The 27,119-nt window shown below is 50.2% G+C and overlaps 1 protein-coding gene across 19 annotated transcripts in view; it reads left to right on the top strand.

Annotated features, from left to right (window-relative positions):
• LOC115299509 (myomegalin-like) overlaps positions 1-27,119 on the top strand; it is a 180,838-nt gene that overhangs the window by 140,568 nt on the left and 13,151 nt on the right. For 14 of the 19 annotated variants that reach the window (XM_029948898.1, XM_029948904.1, XM_029948899.1 and 11 more), the window contains 14 exons: positions 155-243; positions 5,182-5,414; positions 8,404-8,839; positions 9,673-9,865; positions 11,177-11,293; positions 12,128-12,602; positions 14,534-14,769; positions 15,730-15,781; positions 17,027-17,250; positions 17,864-18,016; positions 19,767-19,952; positions 23,976-24,227; positions 25,759-25,890; positions 26,544-26,663. In XM_029948898.1, the coding sequence (XP_029804758.1) occupies positions 155-243; positions 5,182-5,414; positions 8,404-8,839; positions 9,673-9,865; positions 11,177-11,293; positions 12,128-12,602; positions 14,534-14,769; positions 15,730-15,781; positions 17,027-17,250; positions 17,864-18,016; positions 19,767-19,952; positions 23,976-24,227; positions 25,759-25,890; positions 26,544-26,663 (2,898 nt within the window). The remainder of the gene's footprint in view (positions 1-154; positions 244-5,181; positions 5,415-8,403; positions 8,840-9,672; positions 9,866-11,176; positions 11,294-12,127; positions 12,603-14,533; positions 14,770-15,729; positions 15,782-17,026; positions 17,251-17,863; positions 18,017-19,766; positions 19,953-23,975; positions 24,228-25,758; positions 25,891-26,543; positions 26,664-27,119) is intronic. The other 5 variants (XM_029948905.1, XM_029948894.1, XM_029948906.1 and 2 more) reach the window with 2 other exon arrangements.

Genomic DNA, 27,119 nt, shown 5'->3' with positions numbered 1-27,119 from the left:
GGCACACTGTTGCTGCCTTCACACTGCTGGCTAGGGGGCCATGCAGACGGAGAAAGGAAGAAATCAGAGGCAGATGGCAAAAAGTGTAGTTATAGCTGCTGTCTGAAAGCCACCTGTGAAAGGAATCACCTTTCTCTTCTGGACTCGCTTCCAGATGCAGCTGCAGGGGACGACACGGAAGATGCCAGCACCGAGTTCACCGACAGCATCGAGGAGGAGGCGGCACACAGCAGCCACCAGCAAGTAAGTCCGAGTCAGGTCTGGGTTCCCGGGGTGGAGGCTGTATATCCCTTCGGGGTCTAGTGGTCTCGTGCAGCCCCTGGGAACCTGAAGTAAGACTCCATCTTTTGCTAAAAACCACTTTCCAGTCTTCCGCCTTCCCAGAGCTTCCCGGCCACCTTGCCAACCCTTGTCCTCACTCCACTTTTCTCTCCAATCCACTTTTTTTTTTTTTTTTTTTTACTCCTTCGATCTCTTTCTCTTGCTCCCTGCCCCCTCCCTCCCACCTTTGCCCTTATGTACAATCTATAGTTATAGTGTCAGAAGAACCTTTCTGTACAACAAGGCCCTGGACAGTTCCCCTCTTGGGTTTTTGTATCTGAAACCCCACCAAAGACAGGGAGCCATTGGAGGGCTGACCGGGGAGGTGCAGGCCTAAGGCCTGCTTTGGGAGAGCAGTCTCTGAGAACCTCCAAGAGGATGCTTCCAAAGTAGGATCTGTCTTGGTGAAATCTCGTTGCGCAAGAGAGAGGTCTGCTGGGCAGCCCACCCAGATTGTGACACACCAGTGTCCGGCAGGTGATACTTCAGGAGCAAGCCCCCATCAGCCTCAGAACTTGGTCCCCAAGACTGGAACACTGTTCCCACCACCCATCAGGGAAGGTGTAAACCAGCATGATCTCAACTCAAGAGCTGAATGTCCTGGACCTCAGAGATTAAGGCACCAACAGTGACCCCTTGGCACTCACTGGCACTCCTGTGTCTCCACCTTGCCCAGGGACCTTTAGCAATCCCATCTAGAGGGACCGTGCCTCCGAGTTGTTAAGGACAAAGTGGATCATTGGTGTCTGTCCTTCTGCAGAAGTAGCTGGGCTTTTCCAGCGATGGCTTCCTTGGAGCTATTAGGAAAACCGCAGGGAACATGAGGCTTTCCGAGTCTGCCTCTACACCTCCTGGATGAGAAAAAGGAGACCAACGAAAAGAGCCCGCACGAGCATTCCTCAAATCCCACAGGACTTGGCCCTGTCTTTGGTTCTTGAGGACATGAGTAATCCTCAAGCCGTTAGTTGTCTGAGATACCTCACATCCTCAACACAGTCCTTTACCTCCCACCAAGCTCCCCTTTTTGTTGCTCTAGCCGCACCCAGCCCTCACTTCTCCGGTGAGATCCTCCATGAGTTTCTCTTCTCCTTTTGCTTGAAAAGCTTCTTCTGAGTCCTCCTAACCCAGGCTTGTGACTTGAATGATGTACATGGCTGCCCCTCCAGTCTCCTCTGCTTCCCACGCCCTGATGTCCCTGTGGAGCTTTGGGAGGAAAGGGATCTGCAAGTTAAGCAAATGTCCACTCTAAAACAGTTCGATTGGGATGTCCACTGGCCACTGGTGGTTATCGCTGCTGTGGACAGGGTTCATTTCAGAATAAGCAAGCGGGAGACACAGATGTGAAGACAGCCAGATCCCGACTGGCATGGACTAGCCTACGTGGAGTAGCACGAGCCCTTTGCTCTCATTCTCAGTTGCGGGCCAACTGGTTTGTAAAGTTGTTCCTTCCTGAACCTTCCTTCCTATATATGTATAGCCCAGCTTGGAGCAAATGACCAGACCACATTTTGACGAGGTCAGTTCAGCCCTGGAATAAACCTTTACACTGGAGCATGTATATTTCCCTTGCAATGTCTGCCCTATTACTTGGCAGCAATTCTTAATAAATTATAGTTAACAGACGTTTGGATTAGGGCTTGACTCATGCTAGACAAAGTTTTATACCTGCTGAACAAAGAATGTCTTGGGTAAGCATCACTTTCTTTCTATCATCTTTCTTTGAAAATCAATCTCCAGTTTGGGGTAGGAGGAACCTTAGTATATGAAATCATTGTAAATTCACTTCAACTTTTTTGGCGTTTTGAGGGTGTGACTCTCCTACCAATCATAAATAAAGCTTCTTTTGCCATAACTGTTCTGTGTCCAGATTCTCAAAGCTGTGTTTGCTGGTTTCCTGGGAAATGGTCCCTTACAATTAGGCTCTGAGTTCCTCCTCACTGTGTCCTTGGAAGATAGATTTTATGGAACCCCAAGCTACCTTCCCACCTCAGGCAGACACGTCTTCCCCTAACAAACACGTCCAACTTGGTGTTCCTTCCAAGGCAAAAGCTATCTTGAAAGTTGTTTTGTCCTTATTTTTAGACTCACTGACCCCAGGAAGTCTCAGGTCTAGCTATATTAGTAATTTTCTTCAGGTATCTCCCACAAAATCCTATTCTCAAGCAAATGTAAAGTCTATAATACACAAACACCTGTGAAATGTATCAAGCATTGCCTTCCTTCATTTTAACTTCCGCAGTGGAAAAAAGTTAATCAAGAATCAAGATTCAAAGGCAATGAAGGAGAAAAAAGTCAGTAGTCTTAGTGTGAAGACCATGAAGAAAAATTATTTTGAATGTGCTCCATGCTGTGTGAGAGCTGATTTACATGGCGCAACCCACGTAATTGAGCAACAACAAAACTTGATGCAAGACCAGACATGCCCTTAGACTTCTGCAGGGAAAGGAGACCCAGCATGCAACAAAGTTTCATTAGACCATGGAAGCAATGGAACAGATGAATTGGGAAAGGTTGGGGGGTGGGGGAGGGACCTGTAAGATACAATTAACAACAGGCCTACAGGATCCATACCTACCACCATACAGACTGGAAGCCCTGAGGTTATATTTGGGGGAAATACCGAAATATTAACTTTCCATAGATGGGAAAGAAAAACTGATGAAAAGGCTAGATTCTGAGTCATTTTTCATGCATTTGCATTTGTTTTAAAGATAAGTTAGCCAAAGTAAACTCCCCTTTACGTGGAAATAAGACAACCCAAATTAGCCTGGGAACAAATCATCTCTATTTTCTCATTTTTAAGTGGGAAATTAGACCTGGTGCGTCCTGGTCCTGACGGCCCACGGTTCTTAACTTTTTCTTTTTAAGGAAAGTAGGTATATTTCAATCAGTGGAAGGTAACGGACATCCAGAAGGCACTTTAAAAATAGACAGGTGAGACATGACTGTGAGACACTATTTTCAAACAGAAGGAACCCTTAAGTTAAAAAAAAAAGTAAATGTGCCCCTATTCAAAGCCGATGGCAGTGTTTGTTGTAGTTAGGATTGATACAGAAAGTAATATCACATAGTTTAAATGATAGATTGAGGTCCTAACTTTTCGAAAGTGTTTTTGTCCAGTCCCTCTTTCTTGATTTTTGCCCAAATGCTTGGTGGCACACTCAGAGATTGGCCAGTCTAAGCCTGGCAGCAGAGCCGTAGAGACGAATGCAGGCTCAGAACCCTAGGGATGCCTAGGAAATGAGCAACTGTGCCCATGCTTCCTTCTTTCTTTTCCTTTGCACCCTCAGCTGCCGTGCTGCTAACTGCCCTTGCACACGTGTGCGGTGGATCAGCCCCACGATTTCACCCCCATGCTCAGTTATGAGCCAAAGTCAATGGCTCTGTGCTTCGCCAGGCAGCTCAATCATTGATCCATTTAAGCTGCTCTAGGCCCTGTTCTCTCCCATATAGTTGTGACCTGAATGAAGGTATAAAGCATATGATTAATTCTACAAATCATCCCCAGTCGAGTGGCTACTCCTGAATCTCTGGAGGTGCATGTCAAATATTCTGAGGACTTTGATCATTGAGAAATGATTCTGTGTAGCCAGAATGACTTTACATGTGACCCAGAAATAGCTGTGGGAGAGAGGTGAGAAACTGGAACATCAAAATCGACTTGAAGCTAAGTAAAACCCCAGAGCACAGTCACGGAGAGGAAAAAGAAGGAGTGTGACATTGGGACATATTAATATTGTACAGACAGACAAGAAATCCTGGCACTAAAATACTTAGTCATGCACTGAGTGGGTTATCATACTCGGGTTTGAGTTTCTACACTTTTAAAAGTGTAGGGAAAACTGGAGAGGAACCAAGATGAACAATAAGAACGCCTTCAAGTTAAAACAATTCTTCTTTGAGGAAAAACTATTTAACCGGCTTGAGTTGACACACTGACGAGTAACTTCAAGAGGATCCTCAAAAAAATAGAAAGGTGTTGGGGTGCCTGAGTGGCTCAGTCGGTGGAGCGTCCTACTTTGGCTCAGGGCATGATCTCACGGTTCGTGAGTTTGAGCCCCGCATCCGGCAAGGGATTATGTGTCTCTCTTTCTTTCTGCCCCTCCCCTGCTGGTGCTCTGTCTCTCCAAAGCAAATATTAAAATTTTTTTTAAAAAATAGAAAAGTGTTGGGAAATTATTTCCACTTTGTTTTCTTCCTGTGAGCTTAGATTTGTAGAGCGAATTTTGTCTGGTAACATCAACACGAGGGTAATTAGGGCCAGTGACATTGGCTGCCCGGCAGGTGGCCTCACTAACTCCTCCATCCTTGGAGGGCGTGGTTCTCCTGCTGCTCCTGAAGTTAAGCTTCCGTTTTGCCTGTAGCTGAGTGTCTTCCGTCTTAGTCGTGCTTTTTAGAGTCTCAGGTGCAGGCGTGGCCTTCGGCTTTGAGTGCTGGTGTCTCAGGCCGTGCTCTTTGCAAGCCAGGACTCCGATGCCTGGGAGGTCAAGGCAGCTTCCTAACTTGGGAGCAGACTCTGGGCGCTCTGTCCCTCAGGGCGGGAACAGTCACAGCATCCGTGCTCTCCAGTCCGTTGGACACCTCGTGTGTTGGCATTTGCTTTTATTCTTGATGTGCTGGTGTCTTTCCCTCCCCCACCTCTGGAGGCCGCTCTTCCTGCCTGTGGCTCAATTCTCCGCACTCTCCTGCTGTCTTCCCCACCCAAACCAGTGCCCATGGCCCTTAAGGCGGAGGAAGTCCTTGGGGGGAGCTTGTTTTAGGGCCGCCTTTCCCTTCCCCAAAGGCTGCCTTTGCAATCTGATGTTCCTCTGGGCCCCCCCCTTCATGACCTAACTTCTTTAAATTGTGCTTTCTTTCCAGCTCATCAAGGTGGCTTTGGAGAAGAGCCTGGCGGCTGCTGAGACCCAGAACACATGTCTGCCCCCTCCTTCCTCGACGGGAGGGGTCGATACTAGGGGTCTTCAGGAGGAAATGCTCCACTTGAGGGCTGAGATCCACCAGCACTTAGAGGAGAAGAGGAGAGCTGAGGGGGAACTGAAAGAGCTAAAGGCTCAGATTGAGGAAGCAGGATTCTCCTCTGTGGCCCACATCAGGTAGGACACCCCCCAGGAAGGGGAGCCTGCCAGTGGAGAGGCCACCAGAGCCAAGGGGCTCCCTTGCTGCAGCCAAGCATTTGTGCTCAGGGCTTTGGGGCCCACAGCCCAAGTTCCATGCACGGATGACTGAAATTCTTTAGAGACAAGTTAATAGTATTGGATAATGGTGATTATCCATAATCATTTCAGTGTGGTCTTAATTCAGTAGAACAATGCCCATGATTAGCCATACAGTCACGAGTGGAAATCTCCCAGTTGGTTGACAGGTATTGCTCTTTGGAACTGACTGGGACATATGAGGAACCTCCTGCTACCCATGATGCTTCACTGCTGCATGCAGGCCAGGACGGTCTGCGAAGGAGGAGGGTTTGCACAGGGCCCCTTCATCCCCCTCCCCAGCTCTCTCTCAGCAGTGTGAAGCCTTACATCATGGAATAGCAATTTTAATCATCTCTGCTGTTTTGTTAGCTTTACCACAGTGGCAGATAGCTGATTCATTGGCTAGATGGGCCGCTCTGGTCTCAATGGTGTTTTTTTCGAAGGATGCCTGAGGAACATGGGGATGATGTAGGGCTAATCCATTCATTCGTTCACCCCCAAGGGTCATACTCCTTGTGTTCTGTTGTTTAGAACACATCGGGGCACATCTAATGCATGCCCTGTTGTTTCCCTGTCAGGGGCCATTTAAACATCCCTGCCTTCCGATTTTTAATATCTGAGCCTTCTGTGCTGTATACTTTGTCACACAATTTTGGAAATATTCTTGTGATCATCCTTCACACTGGTTCTTTTACTCTGAATTATCATATTTCTTTCTACTTAAGTAAAATTCTGCTTAAGTGAAAGCATATGTTTTTTTCTGGTTTTGTTTTTTTAAGTAAGCTCTCTGCCCAATATGGGGCTTGAACTCCCAACCTCGAGATCAAGAGTCGTATGTTCTACCAACTGAGCCGGCCAGGTGCCCCAAGCCGAAGTTTTCCCTAGGCTTCTTTATGTGTAAACTTGGTTAAGCTCATGGGTAAGAACAGCACATCTCTTTTGATCCTATAGCTGAATATACAATCAAACCACATGTAGATACCTTTATGGATTATATATATATATATTTTTTCCCCTGGAGTTACTAACCTGAAACTCTGGTTTAATTCTCTCTCCAACCTTAAGAATCACAGATGCTGTAGAAGATAGGCTCTATCTCATGAATGGTCCATCTTTTGAGATTTCATCAGTTTGTATCATGAAAACAAATGAGTTTTCTCCCAAATCATTGAAGCTATAACATAAAATCAAACATTCTTTTCCATACTCTACATGCATGCCCTTCTCTCCCTCTTACACATCAGGCTTGGCAAAATCCCTGTCCCCCTTTATTCTCCATTGAGGAAACTCTCTCATGGAGATCTGTCAGAGTCCTAGGTCCTAAAGAATTCTCTTCCTTGATTCTTACTAGACAAGCCCTGCTCTTGATTCCAAGACATTCAGGATTCTAAGAAACCCAGTCTAGGGAGACATCCAACTGCTGACCCTCCCAGGTGTGAATTACTTGTTTCCTTTGCCCCCTCTAGTCAATGGCTCTCAATTTAGTGTGCTTAAGAATCACCTGCATCGTAGCAACATGGACGGACCTCGAGAGTGTCATGCTAAGCAAAATAAGTCAGGCGGAGGACAGATACCATATGTTTGCACTCATAGGTCTAACAGGAGAAAGCTACCAGAGGACCATGGGGAGGGGAAGGGGCAGAAAAGAATAAGGGAGAGGGAAGGGAGGCAAATCATGAGAGACTCTTGAATACTGAAAACAAACTGAGGGCTGAAGGAGTGGGGGGAAGAGCACTGGGAAACCAACTTGGACACCAACTGGACACCAAGTTGGAAACCAACTTGACAATAAACTATGAAAATAAATATATAAATAAATAAAAATAAAAAAGAATTACCTGCAAAATATAAGTAAAAAGTAGATTCATAGGCCTCAGCTCTAAAGTTTTGGGATTTTTTTTTTAGGCAAGCACCCCATGGGATTCTAGTGTTAGTATTTTTCAGGTTTGCAGCTAGTACTGCAGAATTAAATGACTTCTCTGTTGAAGACCCTGAGCTAACCACTCAGGTTATGCAATTTCATTTCAGCACCCAATTATGCCAGTAGGTACGAGTGACCCTCATTTTATGCAAAAGGAGACTAAGGCTCAGAGAAGTTAAGCAAACTGACTGTTTAAATGGATTGCCTTCTTAAAGCCATGCTTTTTATTGCTTCCATCCAACCCTGCTGGAGGGTTCTATGGGAAAAAAGGATGGGCCATAGAATGTCTTAGCAAAAATTAGTTGTTTGTCCTTTTTATTTCTTCTATAAATATGAACGTTCTCCATGGCAGACATTGTGGAGGCTCTGGGATTACAGGGTGAATAGGACAGAAAGAGTCCCCTCCCCCCTGAAAATCTGTGACAAGAGCCAGGCATAAGGCAATAATTACCGAAGTCATTCTTTATTTCGTGTTTTCCTAGGTCCCCATCTCTCATCCAGTGGCTGAAAGCCGATAATAATTAATAGAATTGTAGAGCCTGTAATAATAAATGTGCCCTCGGCAAGATCTTTCGTATTTTTTCTCCTTAACACTATAAGTACCCTTGTTTATTCCAGAGGATACTGGAAATTAGATCAGGAGGCTACAGGACACAGGTCAAGACTGGGTGTGTTGAGTCCAAGGTTTTTAATGGTAGTGTTGCCACCAAGTGGCTGTGGTAGTGCAGGCAAGGCCCCCTCTCTCTCTCTCTCTCTCTCTCTCTCTCTCTCTCTCTCTGTCTGTCTGTCTCCCCCGCCCCTCCCTGAACCTTGGTTTCCTTGTCCACAACATAAGAGAGCAGGTGTAGGTCTCTGAGGTTGTGTCATGCTTTGGGGTGTCTCGGGGTCTCTGCCGGACTGAGACTGGGGGCTCTGAGGAACCGAGGCCGAGACCAGAGCCGGCCCCTGACTGTGCGTGTCCTGCAGGAACACCATGCTCAGCCTTTGCCTCGAGAACGCAGAGCTGAAAGAGCAGATGGGAGAAGCAATGTCTGATGGATGGGAGATAGAGGAAGACAAGGAGAAGGGCGAAGTGGCAGTAGAAACTGTGGCAGCCAAAGGGCGTCCGAGTGAGAAGAGCCTTCAGGCTGAGTTCCGAAAGCTCCAGGGAAAACTGAAGAACGCCCACGACATCATCAGCCTCCTCAAGGAGCAGCTGGTGCTGAGCAGCAAGGACGGAAATGGTCAGCATGGCCCGGAGCTCCTTGCGCGGCTGGCCCGGGAGATCGATAGAATGAACACAGAGCTGGTCTGTTCCCCCGAGAAGCCCCGAGGCCAGGAAGAGGAGCCTGTGACCATGAAGCCCTGCCCCAGACCCCAGAGCCTTGACCTTGGGGCTGCCCTTGCAGGGGATGCCGATCAAGTAAGTGTGAGATTAGAGGGAACGAAAGACCCTTGGAGAAGGGCTGGAGGCAACAGTTCCGTTCAGCGGGTCAGGAGGGACTGAGGGAAGGGGCACCTTTGCCCCACAAGCAGCAGGAATGATGTTCCTCACACAGTCAGCCTTTAGAAAGGCTTTTACAGCATAATCTCATAAATATTACTTGAGTAATTAATTTTTCATAGCTATCTCTGGAGTACTTCATTTTCCAGTAACACAGTAGGCACTGGCAGCAAGCAGTAAGGGCTGGTCTCTGCCCCTTTAGTACTCAGAACGGTGGGAAGGGATGGGGCAAAACAGATTATTTCAATAAGATGTGGTAGAGGGCTGCCAGGGGGTTAAGGCAGCCCAGACAAGCGGTGTGTAATGACATCTCTCCCTTGTCACTGCCAGTTTCGTCACCGGTCATTATAAATGTCTGCCCCTGAGCCTCAGAAGGGGCTGTTGGGGTCCTCATAAGGGGAAGGGCTTTGCTGAGGGTTCAGTAAATGGAGAACATAGAGGATTCTGGGAGCAGGGAGAGATGAGTAGAAGTTCCTACCCCCTCACTTTTTAACCATCGACGGAACATTCACAGAGACCTCCCAGTAGACTCTACAGGCGATGTGCTACATGCCGTAGATACAGAGATGAATAAAACATTACCCCAGCTCTGCAGGGCTCGGTCTGGAAAGCAAGCAACTGCCAAATGGCATGAGGAATGCTGTCACAGACCCATGAATAGAGTCCTCTGGGCTCAGAAGGGGCAGTGGCTGTTGCTACTGCATGGCCCATGACCTCAGACCGCCCAATCCCTGTGATGGCTCTTTCCACAGCTGGATAACCAGCCCCAGGCCCAGACCCCTGGGCCTCAGTCAGAAGGCAGCCTCCCTGGACCCACCAGGCACCTGCGCTCTCAGCTGGCACAGTGCAGGCAGTGCTATCAGGATCTCCAGGAGAAGCTGCTGATCTCAGAAGCCACGGTCTTTGCCCAGGCCAACCAGCTGGAGAAATACAGAGTCATGCTTCGTAAGTCTCAGGGGCACTGTCACCCAGGTGCCTGTCTTCTCCCTGAGAAGCTGCGTGCTCTGCAGGCCTCACTTTTCGTCCCCAGCTGCGAAATCGACGTGATCCTGACCGCGGTCCTAGAGCTTTGGAAGGTGGATGTTTAACTTCAGTTTGCACCTGGCAGAGAAAAGAGCAAAGCAAGTCTGCAGGGAGTGTGTGGGGAGGAAATGGGCCAACATCTAGGTTTGCTGATTTTCTTCATGTTTATTTTTGAGAGAGAGAGAGAGATTATGTGCATGAGTGGGGGCAGAGCAGAGAGTGGGGGACAGAGAATCTGAAGCAGGCTCTGTGCTGACAGCAGAGAGCCTGATGTGGGGCTCAAACTCAACAAACCCTGAGATCATGACCTGAGCTGAAGTCAGACACTTCACTGACTAAGCCACCCAGGCGCCCCTCGGTTTGCTGATTTCTGGGATAGTCAAAATGCCTCACCTCTGTCAGCATGCACTGATAGTTTCTCTTCTCCTCTTGGCACCAAATCATGTTCTTCAAAAACACAACACCATCTTTGGTCTAGAATCCATGCTTTCATGAGCACCTGGGAGGCTCAGCCAGTTGGACATCCAGGTTAAGCTCAGGTCACACCCTTATGGTTCATGGGTTCAAGCCCCGCGTTGGGCTCTGTGCTGACCGGTCAGAGCCTGGAGCCTGCTTTGGTTTCTGTGTCTCCTTCTCTCTCTGCCCCTCCCCATTCTCTCTCTGTCTCTCTCAAAAATAAATAAACATTTTTAAAAAGTTAGAATCCATGCTTCTGATAGAACTTCCTGCAGTGATAGAAATGTTCTATATCTACATCACATGTGCTTCGGAGTCATGCTCATTCAACTCAGGAATTTTTTTTAATGTTAGTTAATTTAACAGGAAGTAGTCCTGTGTGGCTATATCACTGAACAGTGCAGATCTCGACGCTTTAGGACTCTATGTTAGTTCAGCTCCATTCACATATTTACTGAGTGTCTGTGGATCAAGCACTTGCTGGCTTCACTGGGGCTGGAGGGACGGTAATATGTACTACCCAACCTGGAGCTGTCTGCTCCTTGCGAGGCGCGGTGTTTAGGTGAGATCCGCGGCAGCACACGCAGACTTAACCTGCTGGAAGGAAGTCCTGCCTGGAATGGGCGGTCTCTTCCCCCACTTGAGTCCGCAGAAGCGCCCATCCCACTCTGGCCCCAGCCTCCCGACCCGCTGAGGGCTAGGGCAGGGCACCTGGGGTTGAGGGTGCGCGTGGGCAGTTCTGATCCTCGGCAACACCTTCTGTCTCTTCCCGAGCAGGTGAAACCCTGGTGAAGCAGGACAGCAAGCAGGTGCAGGTGGACCTCCAGGATCTGGGCTATGAAACCTGCGGCCGAAGCGAGAATGAGGCTGAGCGAGAGGAGAGCACCAGTCCCGGTAGGGGCTCTGGGGCAGGGCTTACCTGTCCACCCACATCTGGGAGCTGTGGGCCAGTCCCACCCCGGAGGGGTGTGTGTGTGATTGTGACTGAAGGGGACATAGGACCAGGGAGGGGCAGGAGACTTTGGCAGAGAATTCTTGCCCCAAACGAAGTTGTTTGAATTTCTATAGTCTTCAACATACTGCCGTTAATTAAAAGGGAAAAAAGTTCCATCCAACAGATTATTAGATAAAGCTTACTTTTTAATGAAAAGACCAGATGAGCTTTTGGGGATGTGCTCACCCTAAGTTTAAACAATTGCTTTTCAACAAAAAAAGGGCTTTGACTGTAGGGACACCCACCGAACAGAAATCGTGAAGAGAAGGGGCACCTGGGTGGCTCAGTCAGTTAAGCGTCCGACTTCGGCTCGGGTCATGATCTGTCTCATGGTTTGTGGGTTGGATCCCTGCATCAGGCTCTGTGCTGACAGCTCAGAGCCTGGAGCCTGCTTCGGATTCTGTGTCTCCCTCTCTCTCTGACCCTCCCCTGCTCACACTGTCTCTCTCTGTCTCTCAAAAATAAGTTTTAAAAAAACATTAAAAATTTTTTTAAATTAAAAGAAAAGAAATCATGAAGAGAAGAAAAATGCTCAGCACGACAGAAGGTGACCAGATCTGGCCTGCAGGACTGGGGGTGGATAAGAATGGTGTGTGAGCACTAGGGGACTGCAGGGCCGAGGAAATACAGGTTCAGCTTTTGCTCGTGTGATCATTCTCCCCAGCCACAAAGTGGTTCCCAGCTCCCACGGGACGTGCAGCTCTACTCAGGGCGATGTCTTTGTCTCTTCTCAGAGTGTGAGGAGCACCTGCTGGACTCGCCACCGGCCAGCCCCCCTGGGAAGAAGCCCTTGGAGAGCCCACGGGGGAAGCAGGAGCTCCAGGTGTGTGGGAGGTCGGAAGACATCTCTGTCCTCCACAAGGACATCAGAGACCTGAAGATGCAGCTGCAGAACGCCAACAAGATCATTCAGAACCTCAAGAGCCGGGTGCGGTCCCTCTCGGTTACAAGCGACTACTCATCTAGTCTGGAGAGACCACGAAAGCTGAAGGCCGTCGGCGCCCTCGAGGGGTCCTCCCCTCAGAGTGTCACTGACGAGGATGAGGGGTGGCTGTCTGATGGCACGGGGGCTTTCTATCCCCCAGGGCTTCAGGCCAAGAAGGATCTGGAGAGTCTGATCGAGAGAGTGTCCCAGCTAGAGGCCCAGCTCCCGAAGACTGGAGTGGAAGGGAAGCTGGCCGAGGAGCTGAGGTCCGCCTCGTGGCCTGGGTAAGGAGGGCACTCCTTGGACCCTTACTTGACTGATGATGGTTAAGTCTGTGCTTGAGGCTGGGTAGCCCCGGCAGGGGGAGGAGAGAACCCGTCAGGGCGATGCACAGAGCGCCTGTGTGCACTCCAGGCCTGGAGCCGAAGAGAGGACAGCTGGGCCCTGCTGGGGAGAGCAGCGCTCTGGGGTCTTCTCTCAGGATCCTGTAGGTAAAGTGACAGGATACATGGTGACGTTGTAAGACTCGAGTCGGACTGCCTGGTTTGGCACCTTCTAGCCACACCACTTACTTGGACCTTCTGGGCCTATTTTTTTACCTATTCAATGAGGCTCATAAGAGAACCTATCTCAAAGTGTGGTTATTAGGTATAAAATAACTAGTACAGGGGCACCTGGGGGCTCAGTCAGTTGGGCCTCCGGCTCTTGGGTTCGGCTCAGGTCACAATCGCACAGTTCGTGAGTTCGAGCCCCGTGTTGAGCTCTGCACTGGTGGCTCAGAGCCTTCGTGAGAGGGATTCTGTCTCTCCCTGTCTCTCTGCCCCTTCCCCACTCATGCTCACACTCTTTCTCAAAAATAAGTAAATAGGGGCTCCTGGGTGGCTCAATCAGTTAAGCATCCAAGTTCAGCTCAGATCACGATATCACGTGGGTTTGTGGGTTCAAGCCCTGCATAGGGCTCTGTGCTGACAGCTCAGAGCCTGGAGCCTGTCTTCTGATTCTGTGTCTCCCTCTCTCTCTGCCCCTCCCCTGCTCACGCTCTCTCTCTCTCTCTCTCTCTCTCTCAAAAATAAATAAAACACTTTTTAAAATATTTAAATAAGTGAATAAACATTTGAAAAAAGAATTATAATTCTTGTAATTACATGACACATATTATAAGTTCTCAAGACTATCTGCCATAACTGTTACTGGTATTGGTACTTTGTGTGAAAACACTGGGTAGACTCCCGTCTTGGTACGTGTCCTTGTTATCTGCACTGAGTATCAAACCACTTAAAAGCTTAGTGGCCTCAAACAGTAATATATGTGGATGGGGCTCAGCAGGGTGGGTTTCACTGGGGGAGTCTCTCATGTAGCTGTCCTCAGACAGCAGCTGGGGCTGGAGTCATCCGAAAGTTCTGAGGGGGGACGGCATGGCTTCTTGAATCGCATGGCTAGTGATGTGGTGCTCCCTGGCTTCTCTCTTTCTCCATGCGGCTGCTTGTCTTCCGGGGTCTTTCTTCCTGGTGGGGGCCTCTCATAGCACGGTAGTCTCAGGGTAGTTGCACTGCTGCATGGCAGCTGGCGTCCAACAGACCGGAAGTGGTCTTTGCCAGGACGCTTAAGAGCTACAGCTAGACTGGGCTCAGGTTCACTTCCACTAGAGTCACTGGTCAAAGTGGTCACCAAGCTTGCCCACATTTACGGAGGTGGAGAATAGCCTCTACCCGCTAATGAAAAACGAGGCAAAGGCATGTGTGGAACAGGAACTTGCTGGCCATCTCTGCAGAGTACCGTTCACTGTGGTATAGGTGGTCTTTAAAACAGAAGGCATGAAAGATTCCCCCCAGACTCAGGATTAAGTCGTTCTAATCACTGGATTTATTTTCTGGTATTTATTGGGTATCTATTTAGTGTTATTGAGTATCAGCTGTGAATCTACACTCTGCTGGTCCTCGAAGGAGTATGAACTTTGGCACTGTATTTACCTCGACAGAACTGAGGACCTATCTGGACCTACAACTAACATATATAAAACAGTATCAGAACAAAGGCATACTAAGTTGTAGTCATTTGTCAGAGCAAAATTTACTCTTAAATACTATCTTTGGTTTCCGTGCCAGAATTCAGCTTGTGGGAGCGCCTTAGAGATGTCTCACAGAAATTTCTCCCGAAGCCCTAGGATTTAATAGTTACTCTTTTTCATTCTTTTTCCTCGTCTCTCCTGCATTAGGAAATATGATTCCCTGATTCAGGATCAGGCCCGAGAACTATCCTACCTCCGCCAGAAGATAAGAGAAGGGAGAGGCATCTGTTATCTTCTCACCCAGCATGCAAAAGATACGGTGAAATCTTTTGAGGACCTTCTTAGGAGCAATGACATCGACTATTACCTGGGGCAGAGCTTCAGGGAGCAGCTCGCCCAGGGCAGCCAGCTGACGGAGAGGCTGACCAGCAAACTCAGCACCAGTAAGTTGGCCACAGGGCTTCGACACACTCCCAGTCACTCCCACAGCCTTTTAACCCACGTCCTGCTTCCACTTCCCTTCCCAGGGCCCTTACAGGATCAGGACTGGCAGGTGCGGGGCATTGAGGCAGAATGCACAGGGTTGGAGAGGCCATGATTGCAACTGTAAAAACTTGAGCACTGATGGCAAGTGGCCATTAGGGAAGCAGGCTGTGGCCACTCGGTGCTCAGGGGGAGAAAGGGAGACAAGATTGGATGACCTCATCCTAGTGAAAAGAGCCTGACCGGAGATTTGCAAGACCCAAGCTGTGGCCCAGATGCTGCCATTAACTTGTTTTGGCCAATGGCTTAGCCTTTCAGTGTCTCTTATTTCTTCATCTATTGCATGATATCATACATGAATATAGTTCAAATATGGATAAAGCACCCTGCCCTTGGACATGGTTTGGGCACCGAATGTCATACCGCAAAGGCTAGGAATATTGGTTATTATTGGAGCCCTTTACTTTGAAAAACTTTCCTGAGAGCCCCCGAGGCAATACAGCAGGCTGAGTCTTGGGGGCCAACCATCCCCCATGCTGGTGACAGGCGCAGAGGTGGGACAGGGCTGTGTGTCATCTCCTCAGAGCAAGAGTGGGTTCTGCATGAATGCTAGGATGGAACAGAGAGTGTACATCTGGAAGTCTGTCTGTGGCAGGCTCGGAAGTTAGAAGCTGCGCAAAGTGCCTTTTAAACTTCTCTGCATTGATTCAGGGCAGAGGAAGTCATGGTGCTGGTCACCAGGTCAGGGGAGGTCTGCCCAGTAAGCTCCGGAGAGCCTATAGGTCTCCCCTCAGAGGCACAATCTGCAGCCTTCCCGAGTAATCCTCCAAGTGTCCTGGACACACACAGAGGAGTCACCATAATGGGGGAAGTGGGACTTATTTAGTTTCTTATGGTTTTTTTCTGAATTTGGCTTCCAGAGGATCATAAAAGTGAGAAAGACCAAGCCGGACTCGAACCGCTGGCTCTCAGGTAACTTGAAATGGGATCTGGTAAAGGAATCGGGAACCGGGCCCAAGGGGTCCATGGTGAGTACAGCTTCACAAATCAGGGGGCAGAAGATGCTGATTGCAATGAATTCCTTCATTCATAAAGCCTCTTACTGTTGTGTGTAGCCTAAGTCTTTACTCTCTTTTGATATAATTCTGTTGATTTCCGTTTGTGTATTTATTTTCCAGACTAGAGTCAGTCTGACCCACAGGCAAACTAATCCAGTGTCAGGGGTTCTTGGCACCCCGAAGGCCCTCCCCTGCCTTCCTCCTGTGTGTTTATTTAAAAAAAAAATTTTTTTTATGTCTTTATTATTTTATTTTGAGAGACAGGGAGCAGGGGAGGGGCAGAGAGAGAGGGAGACACAGAATCTGAAGCAGGCTCCAGGCTCTGAGCTGTCAACACAGAGCCTGATGCGGGGCTCAAACCCACAAACTATGAGATCATGACCTGAGCCGAAGTCAGCTGCTTAACCGACTGAGCCACCCAGACGCCCCCCTCCTGTGTGTTTAAAGATGAGATGTGCACTCTGCTAAGTCAGCTCACCCCAAGCTGAGTTGGCAGCTGGCTTAATAACCATCCAATTTCCTCAGGGGGAAAAAAAGAAAGCCTCCTAGTACTGTTCCTAGGGGAAAGGCCTAGATGTCTCAGATCCCTGGGAGGCTGCAGTGCCTTAGGAGCCAGTTTTCAACGAGTCACTGCATGTAGTCTCAAAATGCATGATAAAATATGAGCTCCAAATCCATTGTAGTCCCTTGTTCAGGCCCCTTTGTGTCAGAAATATGCACATAGTGCTTTTCAACGTGTGTGTGGTGAAGAACAAAGTGTCTTGTCTTTGTTCTCACGCATATGCGCCGTGCTCTCAACCAACCAGATGATTCCACTCATCCTGCTTTTGGTTGTCAATAACCGTGCTTGCCTCCTATTTCTGTGCACCTCTTCTTAGAGACTGGGAACCAACAGGTGCCAGACCACAGCTCTGCTGGGGCCACACTTGGAGCAATGGTGCCTTGGAGGGCTGGCCGAGTGTCCGCCCGTCCCCCGAGTGTCACGCGGCTGCTTCTCCTCCACCCCCCGCACCACATCTCTTCTCTGCTCCTATTCGGAGCTGGGTTGTTTCCATGGTTCTTCACAGCAGTGGTTCCCTTGACTTCTGTGGCTTTCCTGTGTGTCTTTGTCAGGAGAAGCTGGTCCTTGGCTTCACATCTTGTCCCCTTCACCCCGCAGGCTCAGCAGGGAGCTGCAGGAGAAGGAGAAGGTGATCGAAGTCCTGCAGGCCAAGCTGGATGCCCGGTCCCTCACGCCCTGCAGCAGCCATGCCTTGTCGGACCCCCGGCGCTCACCCAGCACCTCCTCCTTCCTGTCGGATGAGCTGGAGGCCTGCTCCGACATGGACGTGGCCAGCGAGTACACACACGACGAAGAGAAGAAGGCTCCGCCCGGTCACTCAGGTAACCTGCGCTCTCTGCGTGGTCCCTCTTTTACCTACTCTGAGAGGAGGTGCCCATAACCAGGCCTCGGAGGTCCACCCGGGGGTGTGTCGGGCTGAACATGGCTGTGGAACCAGGCGCCAAGCACAGGCCCCCGTGGCTCGAGACCTGTGCTCTGCTCGTGGCTCTGCAGGGTGTCACTGGGTCTCCCCCGGCTGCGCATGCTGGTAGACCCAAGGTGCACCATCTCTCTTCCCCGCTGCCTCATGAGCGCAGACTGTCTGACTGACTTCCTCCTTAAAATGGGGCATCTCAAAAAAAAATGGGGCATCTCACCCCTTGCGCAGCAATCTTGCTGTCTGCGTTTCCCAAACGGCGTGCCCCGAGTGTCTGTCTGTGTTCACAGATGCTGCCCTGAGGCTCTGGGAAGTGACGTCCTCAGGGCCTGGGACCCCACTCCCCCATCACTGTGGAGGGGGCTTGCCTCACTAAGGGAACAAGAACTCGAACGCTAGTGCTTGGTGCTCTCCCGGAGGGCCAGGCTCCGCCCTGGTACCCCCTTGCTTAAATAGAAGGCCAGGTTCCCGTCTGGCATGGACCACCCAACATTTTCTTTCATTCATGGGTTTTGTAGATGCCATCCACCACTCAAGTCATTCTGCTGTACTGTCTTCTAAACCGTCCGCAGCCAGTGCGCCTCAGGGGGGTAAGGCCGAACCCCGCAGCAGCCCCAGCAGCTTGCCAGCTCCCCAGAGCCCCCCCCAGGAGGCCAGCCAGGCCCATCCAGGTATGCGACAGCCTGCACAGCAGGAGCTCTGTCTCCTGTCCCTCGGCTGCCTGTGTGACTTGTCCGTCAGGGGCCAGTGTTTCCACAGTCACAGGCTTGCACGCCTCAATTCCTAGACGAAACCAAGGGACCCTCCGAGTTTGCTAATTGCCTCTGAGTTTTAAATATTTTAGAAAAATCAGAAATCTACAACAGCCTTTGACCCACGTACCAGCAGTTTTGACTGGCAGTTGGCCAATCATTTTAAAGCTAAACTTAATTTTCACTTCTTTTCTTCATTTCACCCTGGGGAGCAAAGGGGCCAAATGTTTCTCCCAGGATTACAGCAGCCAAAGCTCCTGCTCGCCTGTCAGCGAGGCCCTGTGTACCCGCACTGGGGCCTCTCCAGCCTACTTGCCAGGGGGTGTGCAGTTCACTTACAGCCTCACGCCAGGGATGCCAGGGATGCCAGGGAAGGGCACACCTTGTCCCCACCTCCTACTTCCTGCCATGACTGGCTCTTTGTGTAAGGTGTGCCCTGAGAGCACAGTGCTTTCCTTCTACTGCCCCCTTCCTCCCGAGAACAAGTCAACCAAAAGCTTAAGAAAGGGATGCGTCTGACCCCTTCTGAGCCCAGGCTCCCAGCGTCTCGGCCAGAGCCGGCAGCAGCCGGCCCAGGAAACCGTGGGGAAAAGCTATCTGCCTGGCCCCGTGGACATCTATCTGTGTAAATGGTTAGGGGTCAAACGCAACAGAAGCCGAAGGGTTTTAAAATGAGAATGCCTCCCTGAAAGACGCCTGGCCCATGTCACTTGACAACAGGGGTGTCTTTGCAGTGTTGCTCTGATAGCGTGTCAGCATCCTAGGGCAGAGGGGTCGGATTTAGAATGTAATTGTTGTCTCCCACGGGAGACCTTCAGCACAGGTCAGTCTGGGTTTCCGCTCCCTCCATGGGCTACCTGCCATATAACTGTTTTTAGGAAAGAGGAGACAGAGTCAGACGGCAGAATGTCCCAGGGTTCCTAAAGACCTGTCTGTAGCTGGGCTAATGGTCAGCTGTGAAGATGTTTTTAAATGCGAACCTCCAAGCCCTACTCCCCAAGGTTGTGATTTCGTAGATCAGGGCCTGGAGAATCTGCATGTGTTAAGAACTTTTCCTAAGTGATGTGAATACCCACACAGACATGCAGGCTCTTGTGCCCAAGTAACTTCAGCAGGACCTTTACTGTTCATTTGGTGAATGAGCACGTTGATTGGAGAGTCGGAGGTTTGTTTCTGCTGGAGTCTTGAGCTACATGCCTTAGGAATGCACATTCCTGCCACAGCCCTGGCCCCTCCTGCCCTCCTCGGGGCGAGCCCTCATGCTTTCAGAGGAGTTCGAGGTGTAGGGAGAGTCTTGTCACAGGGGCAAGGGCCGACACATGCCCAGGGGCGCGTGAGAGCATCAGGCCCGGCCATGCTGACCTGTCAGTGCCCACAATGGCCGGGAGGGGCTCTCACAGCTGCCGGGGCTGCAATCGCTGGTCCATTGCCTTCTGCAGCCAGTAATTCCCAAGAGGAGCAGAGGATGTGTGTGCAGGATACCCTGGCAGGGGAGAAGGGGGAGGGGGCCAGGCCAGCCTCTTGGGAAGCAACGCTCGCCCTTCACGTGTCAGCCCGCTCCCCAAGGAGACGTCTGGTTAGGGAACAGTCTCATCTTCCTAAGCTCTTACCCATCCCTTTGTCTCACTTTCTTTCTAATGACGTGTCTCCTCTCTCCCCAACTTTCTAGGCCTTCATTTTCCCTCCATACCCTCGCTGGCTAGCATGCCCCAGGTGCCGCTGCCCTCAGCTCGGCCCGGCCTCCTGCCCTTCGGCGCCACTGGCCCTCCCCTCCTGGGCTGCTGTGAGACGCCCGTGGTCTCCTTGGCGCAGGCCCAGCAGGAACTGCAGCTGCTGCAGAAGCAGTTGGGAGAAAGTGAGCACTTCCTGCTGCCTCTGTGTGCTTGGGAACGGCGGCCTCGCCCTGTGTGGCTCTGCATGGCTTTGGCTTTGACAGTGGAGTCTTGGACCACAGCATAGGGTGTATGCTTCCCCAGTGGATGGCTGAGGGATGGCTCTGCCTGCTTTTTTTTGGAAATGTGTTTACTGTTATCTTTCTGGTGCATGTGTCTCATCAGTTCATCAGGGTTTAGGAACCTGGTCCTGTCCCGCTGCGGACAGTGTAGGGCCCCACAGAGTATGCAGGGGCCTGGTGACATGTTTAGTGGCAGGGCACAAGAAAGAGCCTGTGTGCATGCCTGCGCAAGCCACAGCAGCCATGAAAAAGATGGCCACTTTCAGGGGGGTCCTTTCCCTGCCTATTTTGTTCTCCTGCTATGAAATGCTCTTAATCAAGGTCAGATCCTGACTCCGTCAGGTTGAGAGCAAAAAAGGTAGTAGGAGAGGGATTCAGAAGAGGTGACAAAGCCCATCTTCCTATTGCACAAGGTTCATTTCTATGCCTGGACAGGTGACAGGTGGGTAGCCAGGATCCGAAGCACAGGCTCTGATATCTGATTGTGAATTCTGCTGCCTGACTGCCAGAGATAATTGATCCTTTCGGTTATAGACTATGTACAGTCATCTTTTTGGAAAGACTTTGAGATACGTATGGGCTGGAGGCCTCATCACAAAAAATGTTGCATGTGATCACTTATAGCTAAAAAATAAGAAAAACCTTGACATGAGGAATTTGCCTTCTAGTAATGCTTTAAAAAACAAACTAGAGGGGCGCTTGGCCGGCTCAGTTGGTTAAGTTTCTGACTTCAGCTCAGGGTCATGATCTCACAGTTCATGGGTTTGAGCCCCATGTCATGCTCTGTGCTGACAACTTGGAGCCTGGAGCCTGCTCCTGATTCTGTGTCTCCCTCTCTCTCTGCCTCTTCCCCACTTGCACCCTGTCTGTCTCTCGCTCTCAAAAACAAACATTAAAAAATTTTTTTTAATTTAAAAAATAAAAAATAAAAGAATAAAAAAATAAAAAACAAACTAGAAGTCAGACTGAAGTTACCTTAAAGCCACATTCTGGGGGCGCCTGGGTGGCTCAGTCGGTTAAGCATCAACTTCCGGCTTCTGCTCAGGTCATGATCTCACGGTTCATGGGTTTGAGCCCTGTGTCGGGCTCTGTGCTGACAGCTAGCTCAGAGCCTGGAGCCTGCTTCAGATTCTGTGTCTCCCTCTCTCTCTGACCCTCCCCTGCTCATGCTCTCTCTGTCTTTCAAAAATAAATAAAAAGCATTAAAAATTTTTTAAAAAACACATTCTGTGCCTGTAAGAAAAACAAACAAACAAACAAAAAACCCTCTGGTGAGCCAGACATGGATGGTAAGGGGTCACCACACACAGTGTCCAATGACCTAAGACCACAACCGAGAATTCATATACCCAAGCCCCCAAATGTCATTTACACCAGCTTATTTCTTTTGTCAACCCTTAAAATGAATGCACTGTCTACCATGTCTCCATTTGATCCCCAGAACCAACTAGATAAGATCGTTTTTTAGGAGGGTTCGTACATCTCCTTTTTTACAGACAGTAAAACCTCAAGGATCGCCTCCTGCTTACCACAGCTTCGCACAGGTGGGGAGCTTTAGGCTTACTTAGCAGCAGGCGCCTGCACTTACCTGAGCCCCTCACCACTCAGGTGGGAGGAAGAGCCAGCACAGACCTAAGGCTCAGGGAAGTCAGGGTTGCTTGTTTCAGACTACTCATAAGTGGAGAGATGGGCTTGAATCCATGTCTTCCACTCCTAGTCCCATATTTCCAATTACACCTTCTCTGCCTAAGATGGTTTTGAAGTTTATTTATTTTGAGAGAGATGGGGGGAGGGCAGAGAGAGGAGAGAGAGAATCCCAAGCAGGCACCCTACTGTCAATGCAGAGCCCAACGCAGAGCTTGACCCCACGAATTGTGAGATCATGACCTGAGCCAAAGTCAAGAGTCAGACGCTTAACCAACTAAGCTACACAGGTGCCCCATAGGATGGCTTTGTTTGTTTTCTTTTGTTTTTTTAATTTGTTTAATGTTTTTTATTTATTTTTGAGAGACAGAAACAGCGCGAGCAGGGGAGGGTCAGAGAGAGAGGGAGACACAGAATCCGGAGACAGGCTCCAGACTCTGAGCTAGCTGTCAGCACAGAGCCTGATGCGGAGCCTGAACCCACAAACTGTAAGATCATGACCTGAGCTGAAGTCAGACACTTAACCAACTGAGCCACCCAGGCTCCCCAGGATGGCTTTGTTACTGTTCCACTCAGAGCATGTGGCTGAGCTAAACTCAAGAAAGTCTGGTAGCTTCTTTTCTTTTTCTCTTCAGAGATCCATGGACAGTTCTGATGTCTCTGACCTAGAAATTGTTATTTTAGCAGTCCTGAAACCAAAAATTAATGGAAAACAGACTTGTCTTATGTCAAAATGGCAAGAATGTGCGCTAGCTTTTCTTTGCCTTTGCCTTCCATATTTGTCAGTTTGTCTTTGTCTAAAAGGAAAGAGAGGAGACGTCTTTGCATGAAAAAGGGTCTGCTGATATGGGTTAAAGTCATGTCTCATCTGAACCATTGACTAGAGTTTGGTGAAGAAGCTTCCCCACCAGCGTTGGTGAGGAAGATTGTAGCCCTTTCTTTTCCATCCTGAAGTACAGTCCTCTCTGATGGACCACAGCTTACCAGTTCCTTATTTGCTTTGAACCAAGCTTCCTGTGGACAGTGGTGCATGGCGGCTTCTCAGGTCACCATGGGGCAAAAATCTCCTTGTGCTAGAATCTATCTGGTGTCTTTGCATGGTCTAGGGCATGTGCTCTGTGTTGTGTGGCCAGAGGAACCTGGAACAGGAAAATACTGCTCACCGGTACTCATAGACTTAGAACCTTCCATGAGCTTGGTTACAAAGTAAGCTGTCAGCAACCCCTGATTTCCCCCTTTGCCTTGTGTCGGGCTGGGGTGGAAAGGGGGTGAAAGAAGTAGGAAACCACATCTTTACTGAATCCCAACTAAGATTTAGATGCTGACTTTTTTCATCCCCCTCTTTTTAACTCCTTAATGAACATGGAGTATTTTGTAAACTGGGGAAAGAGAGACCCATGACAGTACTTCTCAAACTTTGCTGCCCATTAGAATCACCTGGGATGCTTCTAAAACATCCAGTGCACAAGCTGTACCGGTGAAGCCAAGGTCTCCAGAGGTCTAGGCATCCGTGTATATTAGTTTGCATTTCCGAGGTGACTCTAGTGTGTAGCCAAATTTGAGAACCATTTACAAATGGAGATAAACATTGACAAGTGTGAATCCCTTAACCCCTCAGAGGACTTTGGCTTGGTTGGAGGCCATGATGACCTCTTCCTCTTTGCTTGGGTGATGCTACCTTCTTACTCCGCTGCCCATGCCGATGATCCCGAAAAAAGCTTTCTTCTGAATATGAATATCCCAAACTACAGCCCTACCTACCTCTCTCTGCATCTCCCAAAGGCTGGGATTCTTTTTACATTGAAGCAGAGATGATTGGGCTCCGGCGAAAGCCAATGGTTTGCTAAAATCTATGAAAGCATCAGCCTATGAAATGAAAGCCCTACATGCCCCTCAGGGATACTAGCATTGAGCACAGCCTCGAACAGGAATATGCCATATCCCAAGTTGGGGACTGAGTTCTACCGCTGGACTTTGACTCCATCATGAGGAATTACAGCAGAAGCCAGGAGTGGGGCCCCTGGACTTTTCCTTTGTGCACACTCGTGACTTCCAAGATGCTTGATCCACCCTCTGTCTCTTGGTGTCTCATGGTGGCAAACACATTGGGAGGAAGGTATACCCTCTAGGGTATCTTCATCTGACTGGTATTCTGCAACAGACAGAGATCTCCAACACCGCCCATGTCCCCTTCAGTGTCCATTCTCGACAATCCCACATGTCCCAGCTGGCCCTGCCCTTCCAATTCTCTGTTCCTTACTCGCGTTTCTTCCTGCCCAGGCGTCAGCACCGTCCATCCAGCATCCCCAGCTGCACTGCCAGGCCACCAGATAGAGGCCAGTTCCTCCCACTATCTCCACCCTGCCCAGCCCCACTCACCTCCCAGAGGCAGCACGGAACTGGGCAGAATCCTGGAGCCTGGCTACCTGGGCAGCAGCAACCAGTGGGATATGATGAGGCCTCAGAAAGGGAGCGGAGCAGGTGACCTGTCCGCGGGTTCCTCCGTGTGCCAGCTGACCTCCAAACCCACAGGTAAACACAGAGCCCAGCAGGTCGGCCAATGGAACAAACTCTCATGTAGAGTCTGCCACTCTCTTCCCTGGGCGAAAGGCATTTTTTTTTTACTTCTCCTCTAGTCTGTGCCTCACAGAGTAGGGAGGAAATGAAAAGGTCCTCTCTGCCCACGCTCGGCATCGGGTGAGCTCAAGCCCCGCTCCTGGTTCTATACTCTCTCGCACGCTCTCTCTTCCTCTCTCTTCTCCTCTCTCTCTGCACCTCATGGGATTCTCTTTCTGCCCCTCAGTCACCTGCATGCTCTCTTTATACATACATACATACATATATACATATATACATACATACATGCATGCATTCTTTAAAAAAGGACCCTCTCACTTGTTGGGATGAGCACTGGGTGTTGTATGGAAACCAATTTGACAATAAACTACTTAGAAAAAAACAAAACAAAACAAAACAAAGCAAAAATACAATTGACATTTAAAAAATGAAAATAAAAAGGGCCTCTCGGTGCTGGATCTTTCTTTCTTTTTTTAATGTTTATTCACTTTAGAGAGAGAGAGAGAGTTTGCATGAGCACAAGTGGGAAGGGCAGAGAGAGAGGGAGACACAGAATCCAAGGCAGGCTCCAGGCTCTGAGCTCTCAGCACAGAGTCCGATGCGGGCCTTGAACCCACAAACCATGAGATCATGACCTGAGCCGAAGTTGAACCCTTAACCAACGGAGCCACCCACACACCCCAGTGTTGGACCTTTCTAGGTGCATCCACCTACCCAGGGCCTCTGTGCTATGCCAGGGACTGGGAGGGTCAGGGACAACACACCTTGTGCTCTCACTGTCAGGTCCTTAACCACACAGGATGAGTTTATGTCCCTGTGCTTTTACCTCGGCTGGAAGAAGGGCTCGGTGCCTTGTTAACGAGTGTTCAGTCGAGCGCCAGTACAAGGAGCCCTATCAGGGTAGGGTGACGCCCTCCCTATCACACTCAGGAGAGAAACTGACACTCAGGACGTCACCACACCTTTCTAGATGCTTCACTTCTTTTCTTTTTTAGTATTTATTTATTTATTTATTTTGAGAGAGAGAGAGCTGGGGAGGGGTAGAGACAGAGGGAGACAGAATCCCAAGCAGGCTCTGCGCTGACAGCTCCTCCCTCCCTGCCCCCACGTGGAGCTTGAACTCATGACCATGAGATCATGACCTAAGCCAATATCCAGTCAGAGGCTCCACCAACTGAGCCACCCAGGCACCCCTTCAGCTGTTTTTCTAAATGTGTGGAACTCACACTTACCGACTACACCAGTCACTGTACACCCGCACTTAAAGCTCCGTCTCACTCACCCCCAGGTGGGAGGAGGCCCATTCTTAGTGCCAGGCTGTCCTGGGTATGAAACCCACTTTCCTCTTTAAGCGAAGGGGCTGTGCTCCTGAGTGCCCTGCAACAGAGAGTGTGCAGTGGTGGAAGCGTGGGGGTGTTTGCCCAGCCCCACCTGCACCCCACAAGTGACCAGATTCTCCATCTCCGTCTTTCCCTGATGGCGGCAGGGGCCGACCTGCTCGAGGAGCACCTTGGAGAGATCCGGAATCTGCGCCAACGCCTGGAGGAGTCCATCTGCATCAACGACCGGCTGCGGGAGCAGCTGGAGCACAGGCTCAGCTGCGCTGCCCGAGGGAACGGTAGGAGAGGCCAAACGCCCATCTCTGGTCGCCGGTGGGGGGCTTCAGGGCCCTGGGGCTGAGTCTCCCATGCTCACGGCTCCATGCTGGGCTTCACTCCCCTTGCTCCTTCCAGACCGTCCAGCAAGGCAGGGACATGGGTACTTTGATCCTCCCTTTGCAGACAGGCCTGAGCTAAGCTAAGCGAAAACGTTCCTCACAGGCAGCACTGACACAGTGGCCATGGGGTGTCTGACTCACCCTGAATCTGTTCCCAGAACCACCTGCTGACCTCTCTGTGTCTTGTCTCAGGATTGGCCAGTGGTGGGGCCAGGCCAGGGGGTCCTCCCCCAGCCACTTAGCATGGTGGCTTTTCTCTCCACAGTCTGCTCCCAAGCTCTTGTCACTTGGAGGCCATACCTCCCACACCTCCTGTCCGGCCCACAGCGTGGCAGCAGCTATTTAGGGGCAAGAGCTTCCTGAGCGATGGCAGCCAGGTGCCCGGTGACTGACAGGCACACTGCAACCAGGCAATCAGCCCATCAGGCTTTGGGTCCACGCCTCATGTCCCCAGGCATTCCTGCTGGGTTAGGACAGAAGCTACAGAAAAGGTAACTTGTGAACGCATCTGTTACCCATGTGTGTGACTTGTCTGCTTACACTTTCCGGGACAGGAGCCACCTCCAGTTTTTGCAGTCCCAGCCTGGAACCCACACCACAGCTCTACAATGAGAACAGAGTCCTTAAGGAAGAAAACCGGAGGCTTCAGGCTCAGCTGAGTCATGTTTCCAGAGGTGGGTGCTAAAAACCACCAACCGTGCTCGTTCCCAGGTCCCTTTCCTCCCTGGCCACACAATCACCAACTGGAGAAGCCAAGAGAAGAAGGTGGACATAACGCTCACCAGATCCGCCACCCCTAGGTCCCATGGCTCTTCTCAGTCCAGGAGGGGCTACTTCCTGAGGGGTCCCAGCCACGGGCCCTCACACTCCTAGGCTCCGGAGACATGTAGCACTCTCACAGAGTCTCGGGTCTCCACCACCCTGTGCGATCCACAGATGCTCAGGTACACTCAGTAGTTATGAGACGGAATACCAGCCAAGCCCATTGTACCTGTCCAGACCTTACCGCAGCCCCATGTGACCCTCCCGGTACAGATCAGCCATGCTGTCTCCTTGCCACCTCCCCTCATGGTTCCTCTCTGCTCAGTAATCCTCAGGATTCAGTGTCTGGAGGCATGAGCAAAACATCT

This window comes from Suricata suricatta, chromosome 8 (assembly GCF_006229205.1).
Source record: "Suricata suricatta isolate VVHF042 chromosome 8, meerkat_22Aug2017_6uvM2_HiC, whole genome shotgun sequence".
In the NCBI taxonomy this organism is placed as follows: Eukaryota; Metazoa; Chordata; class Mammalia; order Carnivora; family Herpestidae; genus Suricata; species Suricata suricatta.
Note: the sequence above shows the minus strand (reverse complement) of the source record. Positions and strands in the feature narration are given on the sequence as shown.